General features: G+C 37.9%; 1 protein-coding gene across 7 annotated transcripts in view; it reads right to left on the bottom strand.

Annotated features, from left to right (window-relative positions):
- LOC131551172 (protein shisa-6) overlaps positions 1 to 8,979 on the bottom strand; it is a 53,376-nt gene extending 44,397 nt beyond the window's left edge. For all 7 annotated transcript variants that reach the window (XM_058793911.1, XM_058793912.1, XM_058793913.1 and 4 more), the window contains exons 1-3: positions 8,916 to 8,979; positions 7,590 to 8,384; positions 6,222 to 6,382 (exon numbers count right to left, since the gene is read on the bottom strand). In XM_058793911.1, coding sequence (XP_058649894.1) covers positions 6,222 to 6,382; positions 7,590 to 8,131 — 703 coding nt within the window. In that variant the 5' untranslated portion in view covers positions 8,132 to 8,384; positions 8,916 to 8,979. The remainder of the gene's footprint in view (positions 1 to 6,221; positions 6,383 to 7,589; positions 8,385 to 8,915) is intronic.
- Between the last annotated feature and the right edge of the window lie 11,001 nt (positions 8,980 to 19,980).

Genomic DNA, 19,980 nt, shown 5'->3' with positions numbered 1-19,980 from the left:
CAAACATGTATAGTGCAGCACAGCGGAACACCGGAAAAAAAATACAGGGAAAGGGATTAAAAGGAAACTCCATCCTTTCCACCCTCACGCCATCCCATATGACTTTCATTTATCAGATGAACACAAATTAAGAGTTTTAGAAAAAAAAATCACGTGTATGGGACATCCAAAAATGACACTTCAAAAACCTCACAAAGTGAATATGGCAGTAACGCATGCAATGAAGTCTTCTTAAGTGAAATGATAGGCATATGTAAGAAGGATACAAATACTAATATTTTAAACTCGACCGTCGTGTTCACTTTGTGTGGTTTCTGAAGTGGTTCTGTCACTTTACATTATCTAGACTAAAAAGCTTTGCTTGTGTTCATCTGAAAAAAGAAAGTCATAAACATCTGGGATGACATGAGGGTCAGTAAATGATGAAATAATTTTCATTTTTGGGTGAACTATCCCTTTGAAGAGCAAGGTGTGATGCAGAGGCTAGAAACATATTCCAAACAGAATACAAGAATGTGTTGAATTAATGAGGAGAGTCATAGAATTAAAACATACAACATTAACGGTTTGAAAGGCCACTTTTTTTGTGTGTTGTCTATTCAACGTCACTGTCTGACAGGATAATTAATCTTTTAATTATTTATTTGGGGCTTTTAGAGTGTTTTTCTCAGAAAAAATTAACAAATAATTATTTGTGACTAATTAGATTAATTAATGAGCAAATCATGTAATTATTAAGATTTAAAAAAATAAAAAGAAAAGAAAATCATTGACAGTCCTGATTCCTACTCAGTGTGTCATATAATGACATATTATAAATACAACTTATCCACTACCTGGTGAGAACATCATTAAACATGAATTACAATTAATTTAACAAACAATGCTTATTTAAACACTTTTGGAGATTTTTAATTAATAAAACAAATAAAAAAAATAAATAAATCCACAAAAATAGTAATTGTATTTAAATTCACATCACTGATTTTATTTGCACTCAGTCTTGTGCATTCAGCTAATATATTACAACATTACACAGCTAATGGCTCTATCAAAGCAGAACAAATAATGAATAAACATTTTTGGGGAAAATGCAACTTTCAACAGAAATGTAATCAAGTAAAAGTACAAGTAGTCAGTTTAAATTGTACTTGAATGAAGTACAAATCCCCCAAAATAATACTTAAGTACAGTAATCAAGTAAAATTGCTCAAGTATTTTACACCTCTGACAATAAGTGCATCATATCAAATGATTCATTTAAATGTAAGTACACAATATTTAAGGCCACCTAATATAAAGAGGGACCAAACACAAAAGAAGATCTTTTGAAAATAGACATTATAATACTATTCTATACTGTTGTAAATGCAAGTTCAGCCGCATAAAGACTGACACATTAAATAATAGTCAGAATAAAATAAATGGAACACTGTTGAACCATTAGACAAAATCTATAAACAAATCTTAAAAAAAGTTTGCATATGTGCTTCATGTTTTGGTATCATATTTGCTCCATCAGGTTTTTATGGCTCATATAATCTGATATAGAGAGTATATGAAGGGAAAAAACAGCTCAATTGTATTGTGAGACTCAAACTTAGCAAAAATATGCCGTTCGGTGCAGATACTGATATTTATAAAATGAAATTCTGATGCTTGTAATGTAAATCAATGTGATCTTTATAACAGTACAGCAGATACTTACATAAAATGATACGAATATCAGTCGGCAGGCACTCGTCATATCTCCAATAATATGAGTCTCAGTTAGATATTTAAATGATCAAAACATATAATGCAATGCAATCCAATGATTACTGAGAGATGAACAAATAAATGTTCCTCGAAAGATCTGAGAGGTTTTGGAGGCTTGAGAAGATCATTCCTCCAATGAGGAACGTGAATGAGGAAAGTGAAGCTTCTGGAAACACACACTTTCTCAAAATCTTGATGATCATATTTAAGACCTATTTAAGACATAAAAATGAGACTATCAATCAGTAGACAGAAAGTATATGCTGTAGTTTGTGTGCGACAAGATTAACAACAACGTTTTGATTTTGTTGATCAATTAGAGGCCTTAGAAATGTATTAAATATGCCTTATGGTTAATAGTTAATTAATCCATCAAGAACGTGTGCTTTTTCATAGCTAAATAACAACCGCCACAGGATGTAAAAGGCCGAAGAATCAAAAGGTTGAGCTGCAGGAAACGCTATGTTAAAATGTTGTTTACAGAGGCTTCAGAGACGGACAGATTCTCATACTGAGAGCCTGCATGTTCAGCCTTTTGCTTTGGATCACTAGGAACAGTTGGACAAACAGTAAAAACAACAGCATAGCACTCAGGTAAGGGAAAGATCTGACACAGTCCTCTGAATCAAATAAATGAACATGAGGCAGGGGGTAGAGAATGCAATAAAGCCACAATAAACTTCTTTCACACTAAACCCCGAGAAGCCCAAAGCACCTCGCGCACAGGTGAGCCGTCTTGCCGAGAATTCATTATGCTGTGCCGTTACATGACTATGTAGCTGAATTTAACAGGCTGTTATATTGCCCCCCTAAGGAAATCCCAAAAAGTGTGCTCAACCTTGCCACAGGGGTAAGAATCCGACACGTCTAAATGATAACAACTTCAGAGCAGGAAACCATTAGCGAGAGTCCTTGTGATGCTGTTCCTTGACACACATGTGCCGGAGGAGAAACACGTCAGTGCCTCCAGCTCTCATGCACTCACGTGGGACGCAGGTAAAGCTTCGCAAACCTCAGGGAGAAATCACAGCCGCTACTCCACTAAGTTTTTATGGTCCGTCCAACTTTGATATTTAATTTCTAAGTGTAGAGATGAGGAAGCAATAAGTTCAAAAATGCGTAGAGCCGTATCATTATGAAATTGCCCATTGGCGCTCCACATCTTAATTAAACTAATTACATCAGAGTTTAATAAGCTAGACACATTTTATACATGCAATGCTGCTCTCTTAAAGCAATATTTGAGCAAACACACACAGAAGCATATTCACCGAGCTGCTACTTTCCTTCGGCAACTCGGAAAAAAAAATGAGGCTCTGTTGTTATGTGTTCATCAGGTATACTTCTAATCCAATATTTTATGCATGCGTGTTTCTCAATGTCAAATCGTTCTTTAATCACTTGACTGTAAACATTCAGTGCATCCTGCATTTTTACACTTTCCCACAGCTGCCATTTTATAATATCCTGCATGATTCGATAAAGAGAGTCCAGTTGTGCTATAGTACAAAAACACTAATTATTCAAAGTCGGGCAATGAAAACCCAGATTATTCCCCCAGATCATGTTATAAACATCATTTTAGACCAATGTCTTTCCCTCCAATAAACGCTCTTGTGCATCAGGGCATGTGAATATGCATTTTCTCTTTGAGTTGATTCAGTAGATGCTATCAGTACATCGCACTCCAATTTGTATGCCAATTACACACGCTTCTGTAGAGGCTGTCGCTGTCCCTTAACATCGACCCGGGACAGGGCTGGGGGTCTCTGGTGAAAATACTTGCTCCACTCCCTGGAAATGAGATGTTGTTAGACTCTGTCATGGCTGACAACACAAAGTCACCCAGCGTAGCTCCAGCTCAGAGCGTCCTACATGAACACACAGCTGCATCAATGTGTGCAGAAACACATCAGCAAATACAAAGACCATCGGCACTTGTGGCATAACATTGACTACCACAAAAATTAAATAAATAAATAAAATAATAATAATAATTTTGACTAAAAATCTAAATAATTCAGAAAAAGCAAAGTTCTGGGTTAAAATAGAAGTGAATTGGTCAATTTGTAAATATATATATATATATATATATATTTACAAATGGAGCTATAGAGCTGGCCACCCCACTCACAACTGTCTTTTTATTGGCAAGAATTGTGTTTATTTAAATGCATAAAGTCTTTTACGGCCATATCAAACAGGAGACTTTTCGGACTACTTCACCACTTCGCCAGGCGCTGGTCAAACGAGCGAGGAAAACGGTACAGATGATGAGGAGCTTCAGTAGAACATCAGTGAACTGCGGTCAGATCAGATGTTGCCATATGTCAGTAAAAACTAATTTTCCTGTCCTGTCAGCCGTTATACTGTGATTGTAGCGTGTGCTGTTCAATTGCACACACAAATGCTACGGTGCACGCTGTAGCCTGTATCATTTCCTATTAAAGTGAGAATGAAATTCCAATTGTCATATCCATTGTTCAGCAGCGGCAGCTCTTAAAGTGATAGCAACCAAATAACCTAATAACCCAGCTGCTGTGATGTCTGTTAATCAAAGAACAAAAGAAAAAAAGATAAAAAATAAATAACTTTTGTAGCTTTAAGGATTCATCTATATTTAATTTAGAATTTAGTGCTTGATACAATTTCTGTATATTTCCTACTTAATGAAGGGCACATGTAAATATGAGATTTATTAAAATGGGTTTATGTGAAAATTGTTTTAAGTTCACTTAAATTAGAAGTCTAATAAATGTTAAAATTGATAGCTCTCAATTAAACTGTAATGTTAGTACAGTCAACATTACATATAGTCAATATTAAATATTAGGAGAAAAATAACTATTTCCTAGAGACATCAGTAGTATTAATATCAGTGATACTCGCTTACAGTCATAAAAAAGATGCCACTAAACAAGTATAATCTCAATAGTATAGCCACAGCACATAAACAATATACATGTTACCATGATTTTGGGTGAAAAAAAAATCAGTTACCTACCTACCTGGTTAAAATGACTTTAAATGACATTAGAGCTTAAATAATACAGATATTTTAACAGAAGAATGATGTAAGTGCTTTTCTGTAATTATAAGATTCACATTTTTGCTTTTAAATCCTCCAAAATTGGCCTTACTGTAACCCAGATTTCTTCAACGGAAATCATCTGTTGATGAAATTCATCTGAATTTTGTTTTGAGGTAATCATCATCATGCCAAAAATTCTGTTAAACTTGTGTCGAACCAGGAATATTTCCATAAAGGCAACAAATGGAGAAAGGATCCTAAAGATCTTGGGCTAATGAGCTGCAGTGCATTTCATAGCCTCATATCGACCCTGATCCCAGGTCAAGAGTCAAGTGACATCATTTACGTCATCCTGCACTACAAGGTCGCTTTGTAATGAGGTTATGGAAAACATACAGCATAAATCTCAATTAAAGTGCATTATAAGGGGTTTCAAGAGCTGTAGATCTTCTAGAGGGATAGGCCTTAAATATAAACCGTCTTTGGTTTGCTGTTGTTGCCATATGAGTGACATTTATCTCCCTCAAGTCAAAACTGTCGTTTGTGCGATCATAACTCATGAGAACCTCCAACAATGCTCTGAAGTCCCTTCTGACCTTGAACATAATGAAATACAGCGCAGCCTTCAATCCAAACACAACTGAGAGGAGGCGGATCTTTATGGCTCATCAATAATTGACTTCCATTTAAATATGGCATGTAGAAGTCAGACGTTTACCAAGCGTTAACCTGGCAGATTACACGTGACAGGGTTGAAACACATGCTGCAATGAGAACAGCATGAAATATAAACCATCTGACTGATAGGCATCTAGCACATGGTCTGCAGCGCAACATACGCAATCCAACAACAAGCCCCCGATACATATTCTCCTATATGCCAATATCGCAACTGTGACTGAAGGTTGTCCAGTGCTCTGTTCCAAAGCCTAGTGAGCAGCCCACAGAGACAACATTCAAGGCATCATAGGAGGGCTGCAGATGCAAATGCTGTTCCAAAAGGTAGCTGGTTTAATTATGCTGCCAACTCTGATGTCTCGTTTTGGCAAAATGTTCAGGCAATAAGCCCAGAATGCATGCATGCTTTATAAAATAAATAAATAAATACATAAATAATCACAAAAACATGCAAATAAACATCTATTAAAAACTGCAATTAAAAACTTTTTATCCAATATTTGTTCATGCTATTTGTTTTTATGATTTTCAGAGAGTCAGCTTAGAAAGATGCTAACGCCAATCAGTTGTGGCATGTGTAGTTGCTGCCTATGAATAATGTTCCCCATTGGTCACTTATGAGATCCTGTGATGGTTTGAATGCATTAAAAGGAACAGCATTTGGAACAGAGCTTTTGTAAATCAGTCATACATTTCATATATCTCATTCAGTTTGGCTTTTCCACAAATGTTTGAACAGCATCAGGCCGCTTACCGTGATTGGATTTGGAGCTGTGGACTGGGGTGTAGTGATTTTTGGAGCCCGCACGCTGCGGAGTGTTATCTTTGGATGAGCTGTTCATCGCCGCAAAGTTCTCACAGTCGTATTGAGATATAGGAATGGGTCCTTGTTGTCTAAGAATATCTGCTAGGGCTCTGTGGAGAAAAATGGAGAACTATAAGATATGAAGTCAACAACAACAACACCTTTCCAATGTTTGGGTGAAAGATCACCTCCAGCTACTCTCTAGTCTAATTACATTGGATTTGTACATAAATAAAGAAAGAACATCTATAAATAAATGTTTAATCACCAGTGAGCCACATTTCAATATTCTCAGAGTTGCACCTGGTATATATAGGAAGCCCAGAGGATGTGAATTCACAGCTGCATTATGAAAGTCACTGTTAGCTCTGTAAATGTTTACTGTTACCAGAGAAACTGAATTATTTTTGCATTTGTTACCCTGCAGTAGCTGAACTGACAGAAGAGTCAACAACACTCCTTCCTATTGCATGCATTCTCAGTTTGTTTGTTTGCTTCTTGGTGTTTATTTGTGCGTATACTATATAATACAGGCCAGTTTAATGCCCTAGCAGACATTATTTCCACCACCAGAGCAAGACGTCTGACTAAAGGATATTTTATACATTCACCTGTTCATATACAATGGAAACGGGCAGACAGTTTGCAGTCTGTACCAGAGGATTCGAGCGTAAAGCTCAGACACATTCATATAGGCTGCAGGAAAAACTGCAGCAATTCTATTTTATATTATGACATTTTTTTCTGTGGAAATTGATTGCACATCTACATATAACATAACCAAATCCCAAACTGGTGATTGAGGGAACTGTTCTCACAGCACAATTAAAATGTTCTGAAGCCCTCAGCCTCAGAGCTGCCAATCCAGCTTAATAAACCAACTGGCCAATGAACACGGAGTGATTGTTGTGTCCTGTGTGAACAGTGTGTGGTTCTGTGTCCAGACAGGCAGACACTGTGATGAATCTGTGCTTGTTGTGCCCACCAAATGAAGGGGAAAATTGAAGTGTCTGTAATGAAGCATAAACCCTCTCACCCAAACACAGAAATGATGGGTGTGTGCTTGGCTCTATAGCGCTACAGGCGCATATTAAAACTCTGCTTGGAATTTTGATCACAGCCCTGTTAGCATGTGTGATATTCCATATGGAGAAACAAAAGAGCTGCAGTTACTGCAGATGGTGAGAGCTCTTCTATCCAGTCCACTTGCAACGTTATCAATCACTCCGAAGCTCTAATATGCAAATGAGAATTTGATCTCGTTAGGAAGAGTTTTGAAGCCCTAGAGTTGTAGGATAATGAATGCGAGGCGCTCACCTGTGAATGTTCATTTCCTGAGGTGGTTGGGTTGCTTTGTCATACGCGACTTTAGTGGAAACCCCAAGGACTATAATAAACGCAATGACACCGCAGGTGATGTAGACCGCGGTGTTCGTTTGGTCCATGCTCGGATCGTAAGTGTCACCTGTTGGAACAGGAGACGGGGGCACAGTTTTCACCCAGTCAGGCTTGTGGTAGTTCTTGCATGTTCTCTGGTCCAACCGGTTGCCTTTAAACTGGCAACAGAATCGCAAGTAGCACGAGCCGCAGCAGTAGCGGTGGTCGGTGTTGTTGCACTCGAACTCCTTGTCGAACTGGCCGCTCACGTCGTAGTAGCCCAGGCAGGTTTCGTGCGTGAGCGCCGGACGGACCTGCGTGATCCGCTGCGTGGACGCGGAAGGCGCGACTGTGGTGCCGTTCAGTTCCTTCGGCTTCTGAGTCCTTTTGAGAGCAGGTTTGGCTCGTTTGGCGGTCAGTGTGCCAAACACGTTGAGAGGGTCCAGATAAATGAGCAGCAGCAGAAAGTGGCGTATACCCATGGCGCGGCGCGTCTTCAGGACCCTGGACAGCTCTCTGTGATTCCCGCTTCAGGCGCGCTGATCCTCCGCTGTTCGCGAGTCCCGCATCCCTGACGACGAGCCGCTTGTGGAGATGCCGATGAAAGGCGCCATTCATTTAAAGCAGATATTCTGCCCCCAGCGCGGTTTTGTGTTTGACTCAGCTGGGCGTCACTGCTGGGATTTCCGACGAACTCTTGTCAAACAGGCTTTACGTGTCGCTTCCCATCTCGCTCTGGGAAGAAGTAGAGACGAACTTAATTGTTAGCTAATTAAATGTCTGCACACTGACACTGATAAACGCATCGGACTCAAATTAAGCAGTGCCAGATTTCTTTCTAACGGTGTGTGTTTACCATGTATTATCACTATTTGAAATTCACCTATGATTGCATTTCTTGTGGTTCATTCTAATTTCTAATGTGTTAACACCCTATGCAAATGTATAATTTTTAAGCACTGCATACATGGCAATATAGGCCTATATATTGATCTGATTTGGAAAACAATACAGTTGCATGTGCATTCGATGCCTTAATGGACGGAAAAATAACGTGAATGCATTAAAAGCCAGTTTGACTTCCCTTTTTTTCTGTTTTGCTTAAATGTAAATTATATACTATCAATTTACATAAGCTAAAAATCTTAAAGAAATAAATTCAAGCACTTCATGCCGATGCATATCAACATGTCTGATATTCAAGAGCTAATTTCATCGTCTTATGTGGTTACATAAAGAGTGCAGTCAGTCTTGATCAGCACTTACCTTGACTTTACTGCTTCGGGCGGGTGTGTTGGCTCTTGCCAAGGTGAAGTGAAGTGGCAGTCAGTATCCTATCCCGAACAGACCTATCTGAACGGTCCGCCTACCGTCTTTCGCTCTTGCATCAAACGCTGGCGTCACCGACAGTCTCTCTCTCTCTCTCTCTCTCTCTCTCTCTTTAGCAGGGACGTGGGTCTTCATTTCCTCCCTACACACATTACCACACCTATTCATCAGCTTTTTACGTGCCATTTGTTATAGTTTCACAGGCTTTTTCACATGAATATAAAATTGCATGGGTTTTCACTGTTATTTAGCCAGACCTCAGTGTGCAGAAGGTGCTGGACAAAATCTGCAAACAGCACTGAATAGATTTCCTATAGCGGTCTGTATCCTATTCTCCCGCTCCTGCACGCTGTCATTGATTTCAGTTCCTGCAGACTTTTTTTGCAAGTACTAGAAAACAGCTGTCATAGGAAGTCACTTAAAACATTACTGTTGTTATGTGACAGATTGTCTGCAAGTGTTGAACGCGTCTCTCCCTGCAATACTGTCTTCTCCAACCTGCGTAAACTCGCAGTCTTCAGGACACTCTGTACACTCCGTCTGGCTGCTCTTTGTACCATGAATCGCTCCCTGCGCCCTTTAATTACTTTTAATCTTACAGAAAGCTGGAGCTGCTGCTGGATTAGGCTGCAGAGGCTGAACACAGATGCTTTGGAGATGAATGATTCAAAAGGGGCTTGACTGACACCATCTCTGCCTTAAATGCTGCTACTGTACATACATTGCTTTTAAGCACTATCATGCCAGTCTTGTACGGTGTGGTAATTATAGCACTAGATAGTTCAGTAAACCAACATGATGCTATTGTAGGCATCGGAATAATCTGCATGAAGTCACATGGTTCAACAGCTTTCCCAGGCAGGTATTGGGAAGTGCCTGTGTTGGGCTTTAAGAGATGTTCAACTCTATTATGTAACTGTATTTTGAAGAGAGCTCTTAGAAATTTGGCCAAAGCGTTCTTTAAATTTTGCAGTCGGTTAACAGCAGATTTATTGTGTTGTTTGGTTATGCACTGAGCAAATGAAAAAGATCAAACAAAAACTGCATATTATTATTCAGTTATCATAAATTAATTAGCAGGAATAACATTAAGAAACAAGACTACTATTTAGAATATTTTTAAGTTCATCCTACACTATCCTCTGATTATGAAGCCTGAAAGCAGTTGCTAAGTTACAGCTTCTTAGTTGTTCTATTTTTTTCCCCCCTTTCTTTTCTTTCCCTCTCTATCTCTATTTTTTAACGATGCCATCCATAGTTTCTCTAATGAAATATTCAAGCACTTCTTGTGAAGTTCTCCCTTGGACTTCACATATTGAGCTTTAAGAAATGCATACTTGATTTAAGATTGCATTCGCATTACATATTGAATACTCTGGGATGTAAACTATATAAAAAAAGAAAGTGAACGTATTCATGGAAAAATGATACGCAAGAGTAGAAAATGCTATTGCGTCATGTCTAGAAAATATCCACAAGGAAATATTCAAATCAGTCTGTTTCCAATCCAGGCATTAATGTAGGTCTGGATATTTTATTATATATCAAAACACATAATTCTTGACCAAAATAGAACAACTACAGACTATGTGATATATATATATATATATATATATATATGGAATGAGAAAACATCAAAACACATAGAGTCACAAATAGAATCTAGTAGTAGGAATCCAGTCAAACAACTCCATGCTTGAAGCACAGCAGGCGTGTACATCACTTCAGCTTTCTGTGGACCACCATTATATCTATCTATACACACACAGAGAGATACGTAAAATAGTGGTCCACAGTCCTGCAAGCCTTTATGCATTTCTCCCGAAGGCTTGCAGGTCTTCTGATGTGTCTTCTCTCTGTCGATATTCTAACTCAAATCCTTGTGAAAACACTGTTCTTAAATTACAGCATGAGTGTGTTGTTGTAAAGAGCTCTTTAAGTCAACTGTCCTCTTGTGTTTCTGCGTGTGCGTGGAGTCGCTGTAGACAAAGTGCTTTGTCAAGACTTTCAAACACTGTGGCTTGTATGCTGGAGGCAGAAGAAGAGAAAGCACAAGCTAAGAAGAGTCAGATTCAGTAAACGTATATATACAAAAAATTCTACCTTACATATACAGTGGGTACGGAAAGTATTCAAACCCCCTTAAATTTGTCACTCTTTGTTATATTGCAGCCATTTGCTAAAATCATTTTAAGTTCATTTTTTTCCCTCAATGTACACACAGCACCCCATATTGACAGAAAAACACAGAATTGTTAACATTTTTGCAGATTTATTAAAAAAGAAAAACTGAAATATCACATGGTCCTAAGTATTCAGACCCTTTGCTCAGTATTTAGTAGAAGCACCCTTTTGATCTAATACAGCCATGAGTCTTTTTGGGAAAGATACAACAAGTTTTTCACACCTGGATTTGGGATCCTCTGCCATTCCTCCTTGCAGATCCTCTCCAGTTCTGTCAGGTGTGATGATAAACGTTGGTGGACAGCCATTTTTAGGTCTCTCCAGAGATGCTCAATTGGGTTTAAGTCAGGGCTCTGGCTGGGCCATTCAAAAACAGTCACGGAGTTGTTGTGAAGCCACTCCTTTGTTATTTTAGCTGTGTGCTTAGGGTCATTGTCTTGTTGGAAGGTAAACCTTCGGCCCAGTCTGAGGTCCCTCCAGCACTCTGGAGAAGGTTTTCGTCCAGGATATCCCTGTACTTGGCCGCATTCATCTTTCCCTCGATTGCAACCAGTCGTCCTGTCCCTGCAGCTGAAAAACACCCCCACAGCATGATGCTGCCACCACCATGCTTCACTGTTGGGACTGTATTGGACAGGTGATGAGCAGTGCCTGGTTTTCTCCACACATACCGCTTAGAATTAAGGCCAAAAAGTTCTATCTTGGTCTCATCAGACCAGATCTTTGGGTTCTTCTTTACCTCTCTCACCAAGGCTCTTCTCCCCCGATAGCTCAGTTTGGCCGGACGGCCAGCTCTAGGAAGGGTTCTGGTCGTCCCAAACGTCTTCCATTTAAGGATTATGGAGGCCACTGTGCTCTTAGGAACCTTAAGTGCAGCAGAAATTTTTTTGTAACCTTGGCCAGATCTGTGCCTTGCCACAATTCTGTCTCTGAGCTCTTCAGGCAGTTCCTTTGACCTCATGATTCTCATTTGCTCTGACATGCACTGTGAGCTGTAAGGTCTTATATAGACAGGTGTGTGGCTTTCCTAATCAAGTCCAATCAGTATAATCAAACACAGCTGGACTCAAATGAAGGTGTAGAACCATCTCAAGGATGATCAGAAGAAATGGACAGCACCTGAGTTAAATATATGAGTGTCACAGCAAAGGGTCTGAATACTTAGGACCATGTGATATTTCAGTTTTTCTTTTTTAATAAATCTGCAAAAATGTCAACAATTCTGTGTTTTTCTGTCAATATGGGGTGCTGTGTGTACATTAATGAGGAAAAAAAATGAACTTAAATGATTTTAGCAAATGGCTGCAATATAACAAAGAGTGAAAAATTTAAGGGGGTCTGAATACTTTCCGTACCCACTGTATCGTTTGAGAAGTGCCTGTTTTAGAATTACTGTATGAAAACAGAGAAGAAGAAAAAAAAGGTCGTAACAACAGGAAACTTTATTTTATTTTGTTCTATTTTATTAAATAAGGTAATATTATACATACACTGTATACAAGGCTATACACTGTCTAGGACAACAGAGCCAGATTTATTCAGCAACTTGATAGCAACATAAATGTTAAAGTCTCTTCAAGTGAAGACAGCCTTTTACTCATGAAATGAAAATACTACGACCATGACTCACAAATTCACAGGGTTTAGGACCACTGCAATAAATAGATACATGCATACATACAGCAGGTAAAATAAGTATTGAACATGTCACTGTTTTTCTAAATATATTTCTAAAGGTGCTATTGACAAAATTTTCACCAGATGTCGATAACAACCCAAGTAACCCATACATACAAAGAAAACAAAACAAATGAGTTTAGAAATTAAGTTATGTGTAATAAAATGGAATGACACAGGTAAAAAGTATTGAACTACTGAAATTTATTTAATAGTTCGTACAAAAGCCTTTGTTGGTAATGGCAGCTTTAAGACGCCTCCTGTAGGAGAAACTAGTTGCACAGAGTCTTCAAATCTTGAAGGTTTTGTGGGCCTCTTCTATGAACTCTGATCTTTAGTCCTTATTTTCTATTGGATTCAAGTCAGGTGATTGGCTGGGCCATTCTAGCAGCTTTATTTTCTTTCTCTGAAACCAATCGAGAGTTTCACTGTTAGACATTTCAAAGGGTTTTTACAGTAACTTACTGGCAACACTGTTGCCAGTAATTTACTGTAATTAAGATTTACAGTAGCAAACTGTATTTGATTTATCAGTATACTACTGTATACTACTGTAATTCATTCATTTTGATATAGATTTCATTAGATTTTATAATTTTTATATAGAATATAGAATTAAAACAGACACAATAATTACAAAATATCAAAGTCTTTATTTAAAACATTGCATGTATAACACTTAAAAATACAGACTTCCATCCTCATCCTCACAAAGAATCTTTAGGCAACAGAAACATAATGGGGGAAAAAAGACAAGCAGCCAAAGAATACATAGCCATCTGCAAAACCCAGGTGCTGCTCCAAAACGTGGACACCATCTTTTCTCACATCCACTTTGACAGAAATGTCTTCTCTGAAAAACATGAAGTAGAAATAGCACACTTTTAAAAGGCATACCTCATATAGAATACACAAACCTCTCAAAACTATAGTTGTTCTCTTACCATGAATTATCAGTCTCAGGGTGGCTGGCCTGCTCATGTCTTTCTTGATGCTTCATTGCAGTTGCCTCTAAAACACAAATACAAAAAAATGCAGTAAATCTTAAATTCCATTGAAAACTATAACAAACTAATTCTAAAACTAGAAAGGCAGCTAGCCATAAAACTAGTTTAACCTAGCTAACATAGGATTTTATTTTCTCAGGCTACTGGCCAACATTAACTACTAACACCTGAACTAAATTTCACATTAGTTAACCTAATGTTAATATAAGATAAGCGTTGCTCGTTAAAAACCATTTTAATTCGGTAACTTAATTCAATAAGCTGACAAAAGTCGTTTGAAACGACAGCGCAGTTTACCATGGTAAAGTTCTGTAACAGCCATGTTGACGAGTAAATGTTACTATGGGTTAAACTGGTGTGCAAAAATCTGACACAATCACACGGACAGTATACTGATGCCCCGGTATATTTCTGACATGCAGATGTACTCCAAGCACTCTTGCTGTTTCTGACACAAAGTATAAACGGATTTTCCAATCGTTAGAAGCGATGTAACACGTCCAGTAGTCAGTCCCAAGCTGTTGCGGCATTGTAGACACGGTGCAGGGCAAATTGTGTCAATCCAAATGTAAGAAAAGAGGAAAATAAAACGACCTCAGTATAATGGCGCCAAAGAGACCGTTACAGTAGTATACAGCAATTTTTAAAAATACAGTAAGTCTCTGTATGTGGGGTCTGACGTCACAGAAAATTCCCATGATGCAAAGGGTATTACAGTTATTTACCGTAAAGGGAATTTGCAGTATTACACTGGGTGATATACAGTAAATAACTGGAAATTACAGAAATGTCTAACAGTGTTCCTTGGCTGTGTTTGGGATCACTGTCTTGCTGAAATGTCCACCCGTGTTTCATCTCCATCATCCTGGCACTGTAGGTGTTGGGACTGAACCAGCTAAATTAATTTCCACTGACAAGGGGCAGGATTGCTTTCTAATTACTGATAGATTTCAGCTGGAGTCTTGGCTTTCCATGCCTTTTTGCACCTCCCTTTCTTCATGTGTTTAATACTTTTTCTGTGTCATTCCATTTTATTAACTTAATTTCTGAACTTATTTGTTTTGCTTTCTTTGTATGTATGGATTACTTGGGTTGTTCTGGTGAAAATGTCATGTCAACAGCACCTTTAGAAATATAGTTACTAAGAAAAATGGTGAAATGTTCAATGCTTATTTTACCCACTGTACATAAATGCTGCTTGCTCAAATTTTTTAACTGCTTAAAATGAGCTAATGCAACAATTATTTTACATTTTCTCACAACATCATTTCATTTTGTACAATCCATTTAAATGTGTAAAATAGAAGTTTACATAATTTATCTGCACTAGAACTACATTAATAATTTCTGCTGTGTTAGCTTTGTTGAAATGGGACAGGCGGTTTCTAGTTCCCATCATGCTTTGCATGAGACTGAATGGAGAGAATAAATGTTGAAATTAAGTGCTTTTTCATGTGTCTTTGTGCAAGATGAATAAAGGTGTCCCTTAAACGTTCTGGTTTTTTTTTGAACATTTTTATTTTAGACCACAACATTGCATACAGTACAGTATTACAGTTTAACATGTTAGTCCTTTATGTTCCAGCTACATTGACAGTATTCTCAATTATATCAGACCTGTTATGCAGAAAATGAAAACATCCCAGTACACCTAGTGTAAAAAATAAATAAATAAAATAAAAAAATAAAGTAGAATAAATAAAAATAGAGATAGAGGATATATTGAATCTATCGGTGGATAGAGAAGGGGTATGACCATGCTTGTAACAGTATAGCTAATTATTGAAATATTAAAGGCATAGCAGGGGCCCACCTCTTTAAAAAAGTTGTTTTTTGAAGTCGCAATGCATATGTAATTTGTTCCATTTCGTATAGCTCCCACACTTTTTGAATCCAGACATTGTATGATGGAGGGTCAGTTTTTAACCATCTGCATGTGATGCACTTAATAGCTGCGGCAAGTAAAATTTGTAATAAGTATATTTTGGATCTACCCTCAAAGCCCTCTGGGCATACACCAAGGAGGGCAACTAAGGGATCTTCATGGATTTCATGATGGAAGATTTCTTTAAGAGCATCAAATACATCTTTCCAATAGGTTCTTAATTTTGGACATGACCACAGAATGGGTGTGGTTACCAACACACTGTCCACAGTTTGTCCAACACTTGTCAGAGCAGGAAGAATTCCATTTTGCTATTATCTGTGGCGTTCGAAAAAATCTATTTATAATCTTCAATTTGAATTTTCTCCATATATTAGAGTCGGTCACAAGATGTACATCACTGCAAGCTTTTTCCCAAGTTTCCAGGGAAATTGTTCTATTAATTTCGACCTCCCATTTCTCCTTTATCTGTAAGGTGTTACTTGAATTCTTAGATAGAAATAGCAAGTATCCCTTAGAAATAACTTTTTTTGACCCCATGTCCAATTTGTATTTCTGTAAAAAAGAGCTCTATTGGAGAGGGGGTTTTGACCCTTTCTAAATCTGTATGTGTTGTGAGGAAATGTCTTAGTTGCAAATATCTGAAAAATTCAGACCTTGGGAGCATGAATTCATTTCTTAGTTGTTCAAATGGTTTAAGGAATATCATTATGGAATATTTGATGCAAATAGCCAAGTACATACTGAGACCACTTTTTGAAACCTGCATCTGTATGAGACGGTACAAAATCATTAAGATAACCGATGCTGGCTACGGATGAAATTTTCTTTGACATGCCAAATGATATTTGTATAGTTCTCCAGATTTTCAACGTTACTTTAGTCCATTCTCCTATGCTGACATTTTTTTAATGATACATTGGAAAAAGGTACTATCTTAAGGGGCATCGAACAGAGGCTCTTTTCAATATCGACCCATCGGGTGTGTGTGAGATCTCTAATCCATGAAATCAAGGGCCTCAGTTGGGCAGCCCAAAAGTAAAACCTGAAATTTGGAAGTCCCAGCCCCCCATTTGTCTTAGATGATTGTATTGTTTTAAGCCTTATTCTTGGACGTTTTCCCTGCCATATGAATTTAGAAATGATTTTCTATGATGAAATTTTGGAACTTCTATAGGTAACATCTGAAACAAATAAGAGTAATCTCAGCAAAACATTCATACGAATGGATTCGACGCGACCAATCAGAGAGAGAGGAAGTGCTGACCAGCGTTCTAGATCTTCACTGATATTTTTAATTAATTTCTTGTAATTTGTGTTGCATAATTGGTCCAATGAGGAAGGAATAAAAATGCCCAAGTACTTAAACCCATTCTTGGGCCATTTAAACCTGCTTTTAATTTGGATTTGTTTTGAGATTTGGCCTTTTACATTTATGGCCTCAGTTTTATCCATATTCACTTTATATCCTGAATAATATCCATACTTGAGAATTAGTTTTTTTAAGTATGCAATAGTTGTTTCTGGTTCTGTTAGGAAGAGTAGGACATCGTTGGCATATAACGACAATTTATGTTCCTCTCCACCCACTACAATGCCCTTGATTGCACTGTCATCCCGTATAAGCTGGGCAAAGGGTTTGATGCTAATAGCAAACAGCAGGGGCGACAGCGGGCATCCTTGTCTGCACCCCCGTTCCAGAGCAAAGCTCCCGGATCTATATCCATTAACTGTTCTAATTTTTTTTTTTTTAAAAGGAATATAGAAGGGTTGATGTTGATGTTGATGAGCATTGTGCACATGAAAAACATTGTATATGTTACTTTACTCCAAAAAAAAAACAAAAAAAAGTGCCCTTAACATGTGCTTCCTGCTAACACCATCATGGTAAAAAATCAGTGGAAAATACAGTACAGTCAGAATAAACTTACTCCTATTATTTAAATCACATTCACACAAAGCAGATGACACAAAAAAGGTGCATTTGTCCTGAAAGCTCTCTGAAATTCCCTCATTCATTTAATTCTTAAAGGGGTCATCGGATGCCCATTGTCCACAAGTTGATATGATTCTTTAGGGTCTTAATGAAAAGTCTATAACATACGTTGGATAAAATTTCTCAATGGTAGTGTAAAACAACACCCTTTTTACCTTGTCTAAATCAGCTCTGCAGAAATCAACCCGTTTTTTGCATGTTGCTTTAAATGCTAATGAGCTCTGCTGACCCCGCCCCTCTCTTCTATGGGGTGCTCTGAGAAACTGTGTACTGTGTACGCGGAACTTGCTAAGTAGCGTGTTATTAGGAATAGCGATTGCAAAGATTCATATAAAACCCCTTACACTCACTTCTGCTGTAAGTGAAGCTGGAACGAATGATTCGCACGAACAAACGCATTTAGGTAGATCGGGGGCGCATTCCCTTCACAAACAAAAGTTAATCCACTGCGTCTTCAGCGGCTCAGATGACGGGAGTAAATGACGACTGCTATGTTCATTACGTCCTACAACAAAACACCTCAATTGCTATGGAGCCATTCTTGTCTACATCCCTGCTCTGGCATCGAAACAATGGCTTCAGAGTGCATTTTCAGTAAAATTGTCATTGTGACGCGTGTCAAGGTTGTGATGCTTCTAATCTCATACACCGTCTCATCTGTCACTCTCAGGAGATGACAGACTGAAACATTCTGGGATTTTAGAACGTATAATTAAAATGGTCATAAAACAGGGAATGTAATCACCATTTATAAAACTTCATTCTTGAAATATAATTCATTATCTTTCATTCTCCATACATCCAAAAAATAAATAAAGAAATAAGTTCTTCTGCATGAGAGACACATCACATAGTAATCTAGGTATTCTCGTGAAGCAATGGTCACGAGTATATGCAGACAAGGAAACGCTTTTCTGCACAAAATGTGTGTATAATGCACTAGAAATGCAACTCCCTTCAACGCAACACAAATCCATCTTAATGTATATATACTGTATCGTTCCTACATGGCTAAAGAAAAAGAAAACCTCTGAGAACCAAGTAAGATCTTTCTTAGTCACAGGTGTTGTCAAGGCAACTTGGCCTCAGCTGTGGTCATAATTTTCTAGCTTTGAGTCTTGCTTGAGTGACTTATCATTTGGGTTACTGGCAGGACTGGAAGTGCTATTTAAAGGCAAAGCCCAGCTAATATTACCTCATCTTTGTGACTTCTAGCTATTATAATTTCACAGAGTCACCACATACAGTACATACTTTAGTGCTTACTAACAGTGTTGGGAAGGTTACTTTGAAAATGTAATAGGTTACAGATTACAAGTTACCCTACTTAAAATTTAATAAGCAGTGTAACTTTTCAATTACTTTATTAAAGTAATGTAACTGATTACATTTGATTACTTTTTGATTACTTTTCTAAATTTCTAATGTTTTCAACTGTTAATCATTTTCAAATATGTAAAGCAGACAGGGTTAACCTTACAGTAGTGCTCAACATTGATTGCTGTCAGACTTTTGAAATCCTTCATCACTTGAATTAAGATGAAAATAATTTAATATTAAAGGAGACATTGGATGCAAAATATCTTCATTTGCATATAAATGTGTCTTAGCAGTGTATGGACACAACCACCCTACAATGATGAAAAAAAAAATTACTCCTTTTTTCAATCCCCCAAAAACCTAAAGAGTCTTAATTATCAAGCCATTTTGATTTTGGAGTGAATAACCAGCGCTCTCTTCCTCCTTCAATACCACGACTGAGGTGAGACCCTTGAGCAAGGCACCACACCCCCAACTGCTTCCCGGGCGTCGAAGCAATATGTATGTGTGTGTTTGTGTGTGCACTTGGATGGGTTAAATGCAGAGCAAAAATTCAGAGTATGGGTCACAAGTGTCTGGCCACATGTCATGTAACTTCACTTCACTTTCACTAAATTTGTTTATGTCTGGCTGCGCAAATCATTTTACTCCAGACTGTTTTCTGAATGAACAATTCAAGGCAGGTTTTGTTAAAACGTTAAAACTCAAGGATGGAGCAGTACCCATTGTTCATGATCCAGCTGCACCTCCAGAAGAAGTAAGTCTCATCACACTTTATATTTTTTATGATTATTTGCAAATAGCCTTTGCGATGAGAAACTTTAGCATGTAAAGATTATGCACCGAAATGAGTTGCTGTGAACAGAGCTGTTTTTGATTAGGTAAAACGAGTGCTGTTTTTCATGACCACTGAGACTAAGAACACCCTCGAGA

The sequence above is a fragment of the Onychostoma macrolepis genome, chromosome 12 (genome assembly GCF_012432095.1).
Source record: "Onychostoma macrolepis isolate SWU-2019 chromosome 12, ASM1243209v1, whole genome shotgun sequence".
Lineage (NCBI taxonomy): Eukaryota > Metazoa > Chordata > Actinopteri > Cypriniformes > Cyprinidae > Onychostoma > Onychostoma macrolepis.
The sequence above is the reverse complement of the archived record's forward strand: the minus strand, read 5'-3'. Positions and strand labels throughout refer to the sequence as shown.